We start from the raw sequence: 16,404 nt of genomic DNA, 5'->3' as shown, positions 1-16,404 counted from the left end.
CAGAAAGTAACTACAGATGAAAAACAAAAGCAGAGCTTCTCTAGTGAGGTCCTATACTGCCACACTGTGGTGTAGTGTATAGAGATTTATTTAATGCATGGCAACATGTGTGACGTTTCCATTATCCAAAATAAATAAAAACTTTAATTGATCTATTTGGGAAAATATGTCAATCTATAATTATATAAATATGTAATTATAAATTTGTAAAGGTACAAATCTGTACCTTTTCTGTCACTATGGTGGTACCCTAAGGCAGTGGCTCACAAACTGGGGGCCGTGAGATGGTGCCAGGGGAGTTCCAGTTTTATGATTAATTAATTTCTCATAATTTCTCAGTAATTAAACCTCAGAAAAATAAGGCTACTAACCACAGCACTACATTGAATAATTTAATATGTTTTGTTTAGTTCAATTTTAATGAAAAAGTTATAGAATGTTTTATGACATTTTCTTTGGGGGGGGCATGTAGGGATGCAACGTCTACAAGGGGGGCTGCACGCCGAAAAAGTTTGAGAACCACTGCCCTAAGGTTCCGTTTCTAAACCATGGTTGTACAAGTTTGGGTACATTACTGTACCTTAAAGGAAAACACCACCGTTTTTCAATAACAGTAATATTGACAGAAGTTTGAGCGAGAGGGGGGAGAAGTCAAGAGTGATGATGTTACTGCGCCTGAGCTCAAAGTGCTGCAAACTAAGTGCTCTTCCACCATAATATAGTTCTCATTTTTATCCGCTTAAAAATCACCACATTTTTATTTTGTGCCACCATACATACTGGTGTAACTACTCATGTAACAGTCTTTAAATAAGGAAAACATGGAAGTGTTTGGTGGCTTCTAAATTCAGCCCTGTTTGGATCCTAAGGAATGAATGGGGCTAGGCTATAATGCTAACACATTCACAACATGCTGTACAAAGATTAAGTGCACGCATTGAAAAAAAAATAGGTATGTATTAATTTAGTAAAATATTGGAAAATGGTGGTGTTTTCCTTTAACAATCTATTGAGTAACTTTAAAGGTACAGTTAACTGTTTTGTACCCATAAAATGTAACTGGTACAACATTGTTCCTTACGGTACACAATAGTGGCTTACGGTTTAGTATTATACCCCAAAAGGTACAACATTTCAATGTTTTGTATACCCATAAAGGTACAAAAATGAACCTTTGAGGTACCACCCCAGCGACAGAAAGGTACAGTTCTGTAGTGTAAGTGCATCGTGTGTTATACGTTATTTGGGACAATTAAATTTGAGACACGACTCATAAAACTTCTGTCCAAAGAACCCCGTCCAAAAACTTTTAAAGGTGCAGTGTGTACATTTTAAGAGGATCTATTGAGAGAAATGCAGTATAATATATATAACTTTATCATCCGTTGTGTATAAAGACCTTACATAATGAACCATTATGTTTTTATTACCTCAGAATGAGACGTTTTTCTACATACATCTTGGGTCCCCTTACATGGAAGTCGCCATTTTGTTTCTACAGTAGCCCTAAACAGACAAACTGCTCTACAGAGAGCATTTCTTCACAATGTACCCTCAGACGATGACATGATTGTCCTGTGGTGGTTACCGTAGCTTCTCTATGTGTTTTCGAAATAAAGGGGCGAGTTGTGGACTGAGCTGTTGATTGCAATTCTCGATCTCATCACTAGATGCCGCTTTAATCTACACATTGCACCTTTAAGGAGAGATAACCTGAAACAAGTCGATTATACATTTCAGCACATTATAATATCCTGCAAGTAATCCAAACCAAAAGCTGAAAACCCCCACTCATCCATTAAAGGGGACATATCATGAAAATCTGAATTTTTCCATGTTTAAGTGCTACAATTAGGTTCCCGGTGATTCTATCAACCTAAAAATGTGAAAAAGATCAACCCAGTTTTAGTAAACCATTCTCTGCAAGCATGTGAAAAATAGGTCATTAAAATGTGCCTCCCCTTTCCCTTGTGATGTCATAAGGAGATCTTATTATAATAATTCCACCCCTTAGTCTGCACTATCCAACCACAGCACTGCCATTTAGTGCAGAGAAAGAAAGAGCGAGAGAAAAACAAACAGCAGAATTGAGTTTCAATTTCAACAAACCACCATTATGGTGATCAGTGTTTGCATTTAATCAGCTCATTTGGATTTTAAAGGACACACCCAAAAATGGCACATTTTTGTTCACACCTACAAAGTGGCAATTTTAACATGCTATAATAAACTATCTATATGATAATTTGAGTTAAAACTTTACATACATACTCTGGGGGCCGCAAAGATTTATTTGACATCTTAAAAGGTCTTGTGAAATGTCCCCTTTTAGACACAATACTAACATTTATGAATTGGCTGTTATCCACAGCGACTAACAGTGCATTAAATCTCTATTACTTTTATGCATTTCTTTTATGAGTAAGCGTATGCGTGTTTCCGGGATCAAACCCATGACCTTTGCGTTGCTAACACAATATTCAATCAAATGAGCTACTAGAGAATTTTTTCTTTTTAAAAGGATGCAATGCTGTAGTATATCTTAAAAACCATCTGCCTTAATAGTTCAGTATATATTGCACTTCATGGATCTGGTGGTCATTAAAGTGCATTACTGTTATACAAATCATCGTTTTATCATGTGTAAACCAAAGTCAGTCAATCACAAGCAATCTGCAATTTAGTGCCATGTAGACATCAATTGCCTATATATCAGCACTGAACCATAAGGAGAGCCCATCTAACTCTATTAACAAAACTGAACTGTGGACTTAGACCTGCCTGGTTGCTATGGTTACCGCTCACTGCAGCTGCAGAGACTACACACAAGAATCTGACGAACAGAGCTGCATTAACACCCCCATGTGGTCAATATATGGAAGTGGCTGTGCTGCAACAAATAACATGTTGTAGGCCTGCATGTACAGTACAGGACCCTGTCTGGAAAATCCAGGATTATGTTTCATAATTTAATGATCAGATTTGGAGCATCAGTAATTTCGATCTGTGAAATCTTACTCAGTCAATATTAAAGATATCAAGGTTATATTTCCACAGAATGTTCTTTACATGTAGGATGATTTTATGTAGAAAACAGTAAATCACACTAAATATTAATTTATCTGTGTTTACACAGACAGGATCAGATATCTGCGTTACACCTATAGGACGTTGTCTTACCTGGATGATGAAGAAGATGAAGACCAAAGCTGAATCAGACACCTGTAGGTAACTTTGCTTGTCTGTGGAGCACAAACATAGGGCACACATTAATTATTAAAACAAGTAAACATGCATTCAATTCAGTTATTTACACATTCGACCATCAATTTCAGTGGTTCACACACATACAATAATGTTTCATATTGCGCATACACTGGGAAAAATGTCTGTAGAAATTACAGTATTACTGGGTATTACTGGCAACTAGCTGCCAGTAACTTACTGTAGATTTTACATTTATGTTATTTACTGGCAACAGTTTGTTCAAAGTTAAATGAACATGAAACATTTTCAGTCTTTATCTTATACAGTAAGTTACTGGCAACCAGCTGCATAATTACAGCAAATTAATTAGTTTGATTTCTGTTTCAATGACAGTATTCCTATAAAAGATACACTTTCAATTAAGAATAACACGACTTTAGTAAATTAAATTATTCTAATATATTGTGATATATTAGGGAAAATTTTTATAATTGGTTCAGTGGGCAGTCTGTTATTGCAAGGCCATAATTCATATAAAACAGATTAAGTCAGAATTGGCATTATTGCGATCTTAATCTCCTTTTAGTAGTCAAGCAAAATAAATCTCCTTTATCACCACCTATGAGGTTTTATTTTATCCCTCTCTAATCATGTTCAGACAAGCTTAAACCCAAAAAGTATAAACATAATGTAAATTCTACCCTACATACTAAATATTAACATAATCATATAGATACAGTCAAGCATGCGTCAATTAATCACAACTATGCTTACATTACAATCTCATTGCTCTTTGTAACTATTAACACATTCTACTCCAAGGACTTACTAAAAATAAATGATCATTTTGCAAAAAAAAAAAAAAACATTTCTGTATTAATGCCAGTATGTAATTTCCATGCCACACTAAATATATACTTGAGCACTTGTGCTTTAACAGTCCATAAAGACATCAATCCTATAAATATATAATACTGTATATTAAAATAATCCAACATATAATTTGATCATAGCTGCCAGCATGTTTTTCAAACCCCACGCTTCAAAATACTAAAATAATAACCGTTAACAGTCATAACCATTATTCATGATGTAAAAACAAATATTTCCAACTAGGCCGGCCAGAGTACAATGAGAGAGAGACGAGGCGCCAAAATCAAAACCTATGAATAATTGATCTCATCTCATTCAATAGAGCTCAGAGTAAGATCCTAAACCAGCAAAACAGAGAGCATGGACCACTAATGCATCTTACCAACCATCTTTTACTGCGTGCATACAGATAATGTATGTATACAGTGTAGCAGAAATGTATGTTTTAATTATGTTCCTATAGCATAAGGGAGTAAAGTGATGATGTAATTAACACAGACTGTATGTCCGGATGTAATTATGTGCCGTTCCCTGGAAGCCTTCGTACAGGAAAATATGGGTCACTACAAGCCATCTGATCAGCCTGAACTAACTGAGTTTAATTACTTTTCACTTTCTCTTATTTCACAGAAATGTGCATAAGAAATGCAAAGACGACATGCAAACATATATATATGTATAAATATAAAATTATGTATATATGTGAAATATATATATGTATATATGTATATATGTGAAATATATATATATATATATATATATATATATATATATATATATATATATATATATATATATATATAAAACATTAAATAAGTGCTTTTTACAATGTTTAATATGTAAATGAAATTACATGTTACATCCATATTCAAAAACATTATTGGTACATGGCATCAAAAGTGTTAAGGGATCATTATTTGGGATCAACACTGACAAATATCTGCCAGTTATATGTTTATGCAATGTATGCACTCCAAACTACGATAAAACCTATCATAATTTAAAAAAAAAAATCTTAATACAGATGAGCAAAATAAATCATAACCATATTCAGAGAGATTTTCAATACAACAAACCAAACATGGTCATGTGGGTTTTATTATTTATTTTTTAAACACGACTGATTTGCCTTCTTAAACTTCTAAATGCCCCAACAGGAAGGAAGAGGGGTGGTACATTTAGGCAATGTGAAATTATGACCAAAAATACATAAATACAGCATGTTATGACAGCAAACACGAGTATATCCCATGTAGGTCCAGTGTAGTGTACACTACGAGATCTGTGGCTTAGTATGGTAATGTTACTAAAATCATGATAATAGCTCAGCATGAGCTCACCTTTCTATAATAGGACAACAAAAGCGGTCCATCAGATCTCCAAATCTACCATAAACCTAACCTATCTGTTAAGAAGAACAATAAAAAAGTCAAAACTACTTTTTCCTAAATACTGTAACATACTAAGATGAATTGAGAATAGATTTTACATTTTAAACCAATATGATAATAATAATAGTCTCTTTTTTTCTCAGATCTCTCCTAACTTAAAATAGGAAATATGTCAATGTTCACATTATTCATTATACACAGCCCAATAGCATGAAGGCCTGTGGAGCTTATATTGGTGATGCTTGTGTGTTTATATAACATGTTCAAAGACCAAAAACCTAACGATGACAACATGACTGCATTCGTACAATATTTTCTTCATCGCATCGCCACAATAAATGATGCAGTATTTGCAAGTATTTTGCTCCTGAGCTCTTGTGCTGTTTGAAACGTTAGGCCTTGCTCACACTGATGGAAAGACAATGCGGGCATTTTGACAAACGGTACACTCCGTACATCTCTCTGCATATACCTCAACACACCCCATCAAACCATAGACACAATATAACCGCAATGTATCACACAATAACATCCTATATAACGCGTAAACGTGTTGACAGGAGGCGCAGGAAGCCGTTCTCGCTTGTTAAAGATTAATCGGGCTTTACACTAAAGCTCGCTCAACGCAAACACCCAAATGTCAATCTTGGCCTTTCGTTATCTTTCATTTAAAATGTATTATATACTAAAGACTGTTGATATGAAGCCCACACTCCGCCCCACCGGACAAAGCTCGGTAAATCCGTGCGCTTTCGGATTCGTGACACCGGTGGAGTTGCCCTGCCTAACCGAAGCGCACTGAAAAACACTCGCGTTTCGCAAAGCAAACGGATGCTCGGATACAAATCTAAAAGCGAAGGAGGAAAATAAGCACGCGTTTCATACTCACCTCGTCCACAGCGCTTGTGGAGGTAATTTAAAGGGCCAGGTTCGAGCAGATCGTTGCCCCCCTTCCAAACAAACACCACCCCCTCCGTGCACCAGTGTCCACCCAGTCAGTCCCCCCACCGCTGGTGACAGCGTCCGCGCACACAAACTTGCTTCGCTCTCTTGGGAAAAAGCCGCGTCGGTTGTGAGTCAAATAAAAGGCGGCTCTTCGTTAAAACCGAAAACCAATGGGTTTCGCAAGATCCGCTCTCTCCTCCCTCGCCGGCGCTAACGGGTTTGGTTGCGTCCGTCGATGGACCCGCTGCTCTGTGTGATATTTTGGCTTTTGAATTCCCTATCGCTTTAATACGCGCACTTTACGCTGCGCTTAATCGTCCCACTATTATTGGGGAACAAATTTGGGCGCACCGTATCGCACTGCAGTGTGCAGTGACTTCCGCCGACTCTAGAGGGCGCTGGTGTACAGTGTCTGCAGATACAAGCGCTTATTCTGCATAGGGCAATGGTTCTCGTGCGGTCATGCTTAATGTGTGCATCCCTACAAAATATATTAAATTAAACAATGTAGTGCTGTTGGTTGGTAGCCTTATTTTTCTGAGGTTTAATTACAGAGAATTTATGACATATTAATGGAGTTTATAAAATGGCATAAAACAAGGGCGCCCTGCTCGCGCCCCTCGTCGTGGGGGCCACACACCCTAGTTTGTGAAGGGTAGAAGGTTTTTATGCCACTTGGTGGTGTTATTATTATAAATTCAATAGTTGACATTATAAAAATGGTTAATTTTGCATTATTTTGATGCACGTTATCATTACATAGCCTACACCGAGTGAGCTCTTAATCTGGCAAGCAAATTTGCCACGTGAATGAATCAGTCATATTTCATTTGAAACAACCTTACCGAATAAATCATGTTTTTGTGGTTACCATGTTTTTTGTTTTAACTAAAACCATGGATAAGTTTTGTAGGCCAATCAACCCTGCTGAAAAAAAACCCAATAAAACCATTACAGAAAACCATTACAGTGTATTGGGTTTTGTTGGTCTCTAATGGTATGTATTGGTTCTTTTGGTTCTATGTATTAGTTCTAATGGAATATTTATTGGTTCTAATGGAATATGTATTGGTTCTAATGGAATATGGCACAAAACACACTACAGTGTAGTGGTTTTAATGGTAAAAGCTAATGGTTCCTATTGGTATTTTAATGGATACCATTAGAATTTTCTGTAATGGTTTTATTGTTTTTTTTTCAGCAGGGAAAGTTTGATGAAAATGAAGCGAACACTTACAAAAATTAACAAAATAAACAACAAATAAAAAAATGGTTACCACAAATTAACCATGTTTTTTCTACAATAACCAGGCTTTACAAATGGTAATCGTGTGTGTGCGAGAGAGAGAGAGTGAGAGTTTACCTTCACTGTTAAACAGACAAAAGGAAGTAGGTTTGAGTTTGTGGTTACATGTTTACTAAGCTGTGTGCACATTTGATCGTACACGGATAATAAAAATGTTTACCTTGTTGTCTTTGCATAAGGCCATCATTTGTTTTATTCGTAGACTGCAGGTAAAATCTGCCTTATTTCTGCATGACCTACCCCATTACCCTCATTGTGTGTTTTTTTCAGAAGATGGTTTTACACTGTGATGTATTTATGGTGAACACTTTCAGTGCATTAGTGTCATATGTTCTGGAACATAATTTTTTGCTGATGCCAGTATGATTTCTGTATCATTTTCCTGTGCTTTGATGTCACAGTTCTCTCTCTCTCTATCTCTCTCTTTCTGTGATATAGCAGTAGTCCACTTAACAGGCTGCGTCTGCAACACTGCTGTAAGAAAGAAATGAGGCGATGCAGTTGTAGGGGGATGAGGTGAGAGGGGGCAAAGCCAAAGAGAACGAAGCACTGGATCACAGTCACGTGAGAGTTGATCCATTCTTGTTCCCCAGCAGACATTTTTTACCGTACTTTTTATACTGAAATTATTTGCAGAACATTACATTAAAGCTTATGATTTAGCTTGTCATCTTTCTACTCCTAGTATAACACCAACATAAGATGCAAATATACTGTATATAGGGAACATATCATGAAAATCTTAAGTGCTATAATTGGGTCCCCAGTGCTTCTATCAACCTAGAAAATATAAAAAAGTACAAAAAAATTGTTTTGGTAAACCATTCTTTGCAAGCATGTGAAAAAATTGGTAATTGAAATTTGATTCCCCTTGTGATGTCAGAAGGGGATCGTATTATAATAATACCGTCCTTAATCGATCACAATCACAGCACTGCCATTTAATGCAGAGAGAAAGAGAGAGGGAGAAAATAATTCACAGCACAATTGAGTTTTAATTTCAACAAACCATCATTATGGTGATCAGTGTTATCATTTCATCATTTGCATTTAAAAGGACACACCCAAAAACATTCTTGCTTCTGAATTTTAACTGTCTTGGATGTCTGGGGGCATCAAAGGCTTATTTAACATATTAAAAAAGTCTCATAATATATCTCCTTTAATTTACAGAGACTAAGTTTCTGTATAAATCACATAACATGCCTTTTAAACATCTTTACAGCTCTACTTTGAGCATTCTGTCTGCTTTGGCCCATAAAATGCTTTATACCGAAATAGCATGCAATTTAAGCTTTTCTGACTGTGCCTCTTTTCTTCATTTGTGAATTCAAGTATTTACACCTGGGTCAGCTGAAAAAGTGTGATGCAAGTAATGTTGTTGCCATGGAAACCAGGTTTAGCAAATGGGGCCACATTCAAATGCTCGGGTCAAAAAAAAAGATTCAGTTTTTGCTTTATGATTTTATTAGGAAAATTAATTTGCAGATTTATTATAGAGAATATTTGCAGATATATATATTTATTTATTTATTTATTTATTTATAAGTGTACTATGTCATTGTATTTTCATCATTTGAGATGCGTGGGCATACCTTGTCTTAGGAAGACTATTGCTAAAGGACATTATCGTACATAGTAGTAACAAGAGAGCTCTAAGAGCTAAAATAAAACGTATAAAATATCGTACAAAACCAAACAAAAGAAAAGAATCAAATAAAGCAACGATTTAAGTTATAAAGTCACTTCACAGTTTTGTTCCTTGCCCTCATGCTGGCTAACATCTATTTGGATCATGCGCTGTCTGAATTATGAAATGGAGATCACGTATGAGATTTACATATGAGTAATTCAACTCGGACAATGTGTTTCACAGTACATTCCATTACCCTTGGGTAGTTAAAGTGCTCACTGTGTAAACCGGATTTGGGATACAATCTGAAAAATGCAAGAACTGACCGGATAAACCTTTAGATATACATTCTGCCCGAAAACATAAGTTTAAAAGGAATTTTTTGATCTGTCTGGATGTTTTTTTTTCGCTCTTCAGATGCCACTTATGAGAGTCACTTATCATTACTTTACATATATCATTATATTCTTTACATACAATTTACATGTATTTACAATATATGCATGATAAATGCAAATGTTTTTCTAGACATGATTGGTGAACATTGGAGTTTACAAACATATAATCAGGTCACCCAAAAAAACAACAACAAATCTTTACAGAGCGCATGTAAAATATAAGATATGCTGCAGTTTTTCCTCTAATGCAGCTTGCAGTGCTTGCGATGCTATCAGCAGTGTGAGTCATACACCAGATGAGTGGGCTTTATAGAGAGATTTATATATACTGGCTCTGTACTGTATATACTCAAGCCTCAACTTCATACCGGGAAGATGGACTGGCACATTGCAAGCAAAAGCTATAAGAGGGAAATGTTTTTACCATGATGTGATTGCATAACCGAGTTACTGTCGCCGGTATGAAGGTGATAAATTATAGCACCATATTTGAGGGATAAATGAGTTGGTGGGGCAGTCAAGAATCTAATATCGAAATCACATCTTGTACGTAAATCAGAAGTAATGAGCTGAGAAATTATTTTATGAATAATGGTGTTTTTTCTTTTGTAGTGCATGTCATAATATCATTGGTATATATTGAGTTATTTAATAACCTATAATAATATTTAGGCAGGTGCATATAATGTTTGCTACTGTAAAAAATAATGTCAAATCAACATAGATTTTATTTAGTTACTTTCTTAACGAATCAAGTTAAACAAATTCAACTTGTTTTATTAAGTTTTTTTTGTGTGTGTATTAGTCCTTTTTAGGTTTTCATGATTCAAATTAATAATGATATCTCCAAAAATCTACACTGTAAAAAAATCCGTAGAAATTACAGTGTTACTTGCAGCTGGTTGCCGGTAACATACTGTAGATTTAAAATTATGTTATTTACTGGCAACATTTTGTTCAAAGCTAAATGAACATTAAACATTTACAAGTCTTTGTGTTTACAGAGCAAAACTAAAATAACAGCATCAAGCAAAGCATTCTGGGAAATAAAATCTGAAGCAAAAAACAGGTTATGCTTTGCATGAGGCTGCTATTGTATAGTTCCACTCTGTAAAGACAAAGACTTCACTGTAAAAAATTAGCTGTAATTATGCAGCTGGTTGTCAGCAACTTACTGTAGAAGATAAAGACTGAAAATGTTTCATGTTCATCTAACTTTGAACAAACTGTTGCCAGTAAATAACATAAATGTAAAATCTACAGTAAGTTACTGGCAGCTAGTTGCCAGTAATACCCAGTAATACTGTAATTTTTACAGAAATATTTTACAGTGTTGTTAATATTTAAAATTTGAACAAACTCTTGCCAGTAAATAACATAAATTTAAATTTACGGTAAGTTACCGGCAACCAGCTGCACGTAACACTGTAATTTCTACAGAATTTTTTTACATTGTAATTTACAGGTCAAATAAAAACAAATCTAAATGTAACTTTTAACATCATTTAAAAAATGTATCCCAAAATGTAAACTTGCATACATTACAAGATAAGTAAACTGTACTGCTGACATTGGGTGTCGTTCACTAAGCATGCATACGCACAAATTTGTTTGTAAAATGTGTGTACGGACGTTTTAACTTACAAATCACGATTTAAAGGTGCAGTGTGTCATTTTTAGAAAGATCTCTTGACAGAAATGCAAAATAATATACAACACTATATTATCAGAGTTGTATAATGACCTTTCTTAATTGACCGTTATGTGTTTATTACCTTAAAATGAGACAATTTTATCTACATACCCCGAGGGTCCCCTTACATGGAAGTTGCCATTTTGGGCCACCATGTTTCTACAGAAGCCCTTAATGGACAAACCTTTTTTTAAGTTGTCTCCGATGATGACGTTTGTCCGGTGGTGGCTACTGTAGCTTCTCTATGCGTTTCAAAAGCAAGGGGTGAGCAGTGGTCTGAGCCATTGGTTGCAATTTACAACCTCACCACTAGATGCCGCTAAAATTTACACACTGCACCTTTAACAAAAACTTTCATACTAAAATGTATCCCAAATGTATGCAAAAAGAACAACTTAGACCACACGTACGCAATAATCATGAACAAGGAAAAAAATATATAACACGGACATATATTATAGGCTTCTTTTTTCTTGCTCGTGATTATTGCGCTCAAGTTGTTCTTATGTTTTTGCAAACATTTAGAAGAAATTTTAGTATGAATGTTTTTTGTTAAATCATGACTGTAAGCAAATTTTACGAACAAATTTGTGCGTACGCATGCTTAGTTAATGAGACCCATTGTTTTACATCCGGATCTCTTAAATATGCTGCACATCAGCGTAGTTATTCCGTAACAGAATAAACAAACCGTGGAGAGAGGGCAATACAATTAAAATTATATTATGAACTATTAAATGGCATTTCTGAGTAGCAGGTGTTTCTTCTACACACGTCCCATACCCTGTTCATTTACAAATCGTAACTTTGTTCGCAGCCCAGAGAGGATAACACAATGCTGTCTGTACTATATTTACTTAGTGTCGTGATACACGACCTGAAGGCGCATTAAAGTGGCGCATTTGCAATGCCATTCATATTTGTACAAGGCAATCACCTGGTTAAATAAATAGAATATACTTTATAACCAAAGGCCTTTTTAAAAACCCAATGGTTTCTTATTTCAAGGCTGATTTGCAGAACTGAAAGCTGTTGGTGTTTGTGTTTTTCCAAGTATTTCAAGGACAAAACATCTTAGATCACCGTATTACATCTACTCTATGTCTACATTCTAAGAATGTCTTATTTTCAACCCAGCACTTCATCAAAAAGTGTCAAACCCAAACAAAATGTTTATATTTGACCCAACAATGGGTTAAAACAACCCAGCAATTTTGTAAAAAAAATTCCGTAGAAATTACAGTGTCACCTGCAGCTGGCCGCCGGCAACTCACCGTAGATTTAAATGGTCCTGCGACATTAGATCAGAAATGTCTTGTCTGCAAGTGTTCATTTTACACAAAGTAATGCGAGTAATAAACTCATTTAAATTTCAGTAATTGTAATTGATTTAAAAAAAAACTTTGTTACATGCTCGTTACCGCTAAAAGTAGTGGAATTACTTTGTAACTCGTTACTCCCATCACTGTTTTTAACACAACTTGTGTTGTCCCTTTCATTTATTTTAACATGAAATAACGTGTTAAATGGCATGACACACACAATGTGTTTACAGTGTACTGGCAAGAGTTTGTTCAAAAATAAATAAATGTTAAATATTAACAAGTCTCTATCTCCACAGAATAAAACCATACAATAACAGCCTCATGCAAGCATTCTGGCAACCAGAAATCATCATCAACCTTTTTCAGTTTTTTGCTTCAGATTTGGTTTCCCAGAATGCTTTGCTTGATGCTGTTATTTCAGTTTTACTCTGTAAAGACAAAGACCTGTAAACATTCAATGTTCATTTAACCTTGAACAAAATGTTGACAATAAATGACATACACTGTAAAAAATTTCTGTAGAAATTACGGCATTACTTGGTATTACTGGCAACTAGCTGCCAGTAACTTACTGTAGATTTTACGTTTATGTTATTTACTGGCAACAGTTCGTTCAAAGTTAAATGAACATGAAACATTTTCAGTCTTTATCTTCTACAGTAAGTTACTGGCAACCAGCTGCATAATTACAGCAAATATTTTACAGTGTACATCCAAATCTACGGTAAGCCACCGGCAACCAGCTGCAAGCAAGACTGCAATTTCTATGGAATTTTTTATAGAGTGTACGATCTCCAATAAAAGATTAAGAAATGCTTGTATTGGAAAAGCTGCCTGCGAGAAAATCCGGAATACTTCAAGGAAAACCATGCAAATCAGGGCTTCTTGCTGTCATCCACCGTGCTAATAGAGACCTCTCGCAAATTCATTCTTGTAAGTGCCAGATCTGCTATTGTCTCAATCGCACTTGTGGAGAAGATTAGCAGTTCATCTCATGAAAATCAAGATGGTTCACTTCAGTGAATTCAGAAGTGTCTCAATTTGGGGAAGCTATGCAAATTAGCTGCTGAGCATGTGTGCATGAAATCTGAATGATCTATTTAGATGTTAAGATTGAAATGTTTTGAAGAGCATCTTAGATGGAGTAATATCTCCGTCAATTTGTTGTTTAACAAATGATTGTCTTAAATATTGTCTGTCCTTATATAAGACACCATGCAAAAATAATCAAAATGTTATCATAAAAACAAACCAAAGTAGCTTATACACAACATTATTAAAGGGAATGCAGTCTAAATTTTTCAATATTGTTACATAAACCAACACTATTTTTCAACCTGGTATATAGCATTAAAAGTAATAAATAATAATAAAAACTTGTGAATAACACAATGTAAGCCTTCATTCACAGCTATAGGCTCACATTAGTTGCTACATACATTATGCAAAATAATGTCTGACTCTTATGTTTGGCTAACACCTCTCCGGCATTATAAAGCCAAACCCCAATGTTGTTTTTTGCAACTATCTAATAAAACAAAAAAAAATGCAAAATGGTTGCATTGTGAGCTCGAAGGGGCTTTTTTAAAGGCTATTGCATTTGCTGAAACTCGATGTTTCTCAGCATTCTCTTGATGTGAATATAAACAGTAAACGAGAAACACCCAATGCAATATGAATCGGCCGCTGTTGTTAAGGCCAAGACTGATGGAGCAGGATGAAATCTAAGGTGTCTGCAGGAAATAAGCATGAAACGTTTAATAACATTATCTCCAGTTCCTTTGTCACGCTATCACTCCATCTCAGCGTTATCTCCCCACGTCTCCATCCAGCAGTCTACATGACGCTGCATTTCCCCTTCAGCTTGTCGGCCCTGCTTTGCTTCCCGGACCGCTTGCCGTCGATGTTCAAACTCATGTTTCTCTTCTTCTCCAGGTTGAGCAGCTCCTGGAAAAGCTCGGTGACGTTGTGGTTGGTCTTAGCCGAGGTCTCCATGAAAGCGCACTTCCAGATCTTGGCCTGGGCCTCGCCGTCGTCCGTCTTCACCTCGCGCTGAGTCTCGTCGCTCTTGTTTCCCACGAGCATGATGGGGATGTTCTCCACGGTGCCCTTGATAGCGAGGATCTGCTGGTAGATGGGCTTCAATTCCTCCAGGGACTGCTTGCTGGTGATGGAGTAGACCAGGATGAAGGCGTGACCCTTGGAGATGGACAGACGCTGCATGGCAGGGAACTGGTGGCTGCCGGTCGTGTCCGTGATCTGCAGGGTGCAGACGCTCTTGTCGCAGCTGATCACCTGACGGTACGTGTCCTCCACCGTCGGGATGTAGGTGTCCCGGAAAGTGCCTTTTACAAAGCGAAGCACCAGTGAGCTTTTTCCAACGCCGCCTGCTCCAAACACCACCACACGGTAGTCGTTGCTTTGCTCAGGCATCTTGGGCTTTCCACTCACTTTTTAGACCTGATAAAAATAAAAATGAAATATTTGAGGATTGCACTTCCGATGATAGTTTAATCTTGCATTTCACGAATGCACCCAGTCAACATTATGGAGGATACCCAAACCTCCTGCACTACTACTGACGATTATATAGGCGAAAGGGGAGGGAGGGATGCAAAAAGACCAGACACCAATATGAAGAGGCTGCTTTTATATCCTGGCAATAAATCAAGTTTAGATGGGCATGTTCTTCCCAAACTTACATTTAGTTACTTTATTTTATCGGCTAATTCACGAATGAAGCGTCTCGAATTGCAAGACCCATTAAAATCCAACATGCACTTAATGCTTAACATGCTCATAATCTATTCATTGGGTATTTAACTCTGTTATTCAAACCGACATGAAGTATGAGTAGACATTTTTGCTTCTAGACAGGACTCAAGTGGCTTTTCAAAAGAAAGAGATATGAGCCTTGTCATCCGTCTTGCCATTATGAAATCGCAGCGCAACCCATCATGATGTATCTGTGCATCGCCATCAGATACTCTTTTTTGTGATGAAGTTTACAGCAGTGCATTATTTACTGTCGCTGAGCCAAAACAGTCACACTGAACACACTATCACGAGTGTTTGTATCTGTCTGTGAGTTAAGCAAATGAGACTTTTTTAAATTAGACTTTCAACAAGCTCGTATAGATGCTTATATGAGCTGTCACTGGTTTGGTACCCTTTTAAAAAGTACACATTTACAGTTCCTAGTATGTCAAAGGTACATATTCATACCAATGTATACATATCGGTTCCTAAATGGTACATATTAGGACCTTTTTAAAGGGGAATTCTCCTATTGACAGCTTGGGGCATGTTTTGACCATTTTTTCTGACAATGCATTGTCATGGATTCATCATTAGACCCCGTTGATTGATCTGCAAGCATTTACTTTTGTTATGCACGTTTGTTACGGCCTTTGTATTTGTGCATTTGTGTGGTCACTGGTGCGCAGGTGGCTGCATTTCTTTTCACGGCATGATCAAACTCAACCATACATTCATTAACCCGAGACACAGACCGTATTTGTCAATGTCAGAGAGCCAGGAACTTTAAACACACGGTGAATTGCATATGGATTATGCAAAAACAAGCCAGGACACAATTTCCAGGCTTTACACCCATTTCAACTTCAGAGATCA

At 36.4% G+C, this 16,404-nt stretch overlaps 2 protein-coding genes and 1 long non-coding RNA gene across 3 annotated transcripts in view; 1 reads left to right on the top strand and 2 right to left on the bottom strand.

Annotated features, from left to right (window-relative positions):
* The window catches only part of LOC141368934 (uncharacterized), a 71,917-nt gene extending 68,621 nt beyond the window's left edge, over window positions 1-3,296 (top strand). Inside the window, exon 2 of the long non-coding RNA XR_012372346.1 lies at window positions 3,137-3,296. This is a non-coding gene — a long non-coding RNA (uncharacterized lncRNA). The remainder of the gene's footprint in view (window positions 1-3,136) is intronic.
* gng7 (guanine nucleotide binding protein (G protein), gamma 7) overlaps window positions 1-6,747 on the bottom strand; it is a 64,132-nt gene extending 57,385 nt beyond the window's left edge. The window contains exons 1-2 of the mRNA XM_055201700.2: window positions 6,361-6,747; window positions 3,181-3,242 (exon numbers count right to left, since the gene is read on the bottom strand). The gene's annotated coding sequence lies outside the window, so the exon portion shown is untranslated. The remainder of the gene's footprint in view (window positions 1-3,180; window positions 3,243-6,360) is intronic.
* Window positions 6,748-12,869: 6,122 nt separating this feature from the next.
* diras1b (DIRAS family, GTP-binding RAS-like 1b) lies at window positions 12,870-15,204 on the bottom strand. The gene has a single exon (XM_055201693.2). The coding sequence runs from the start codon at window positions 15,202-15,204 to the stop codon at window positions 14,608-14,610; it is 597 nt and encodes a 198-aa protein (XP_055057668.1). The 3' UTR covers window positions 12,870-14,607.
* Between the last annotated feature and the right edge of the window lie 1,200 nt (window positions 15,205-16,404).

Source organism: Misgurnus anguillicaudatus, chromosome 2, assembly GCF_027580225.2.
Source record: "Misgurnus anguillicaudatus chromosome 2, ASM2758022v2, whole genome shotgun sequence".
Taxonomy (NCBI): domain Eukaryota; kingdom Metazoa; phylum Chordata; class Actinopteri; order Cypriniformes; family Cobitidae; genus Misgurnus; species Misgurnus anguillicaudatus.
This window is presented reverse-complemented; position numbering and strand designations above follow the sequence as displayed.

Bases quoted from the DNA above. Each gene is read 5' to 3' on its own strand.
- diras1b (XM_055201693.2), bottom strand. From the start codon at position 15,204: ATGCCTGAGCAAAGCAACGACTACCGTGTGGTGGTGTTTGGAGCAGGC.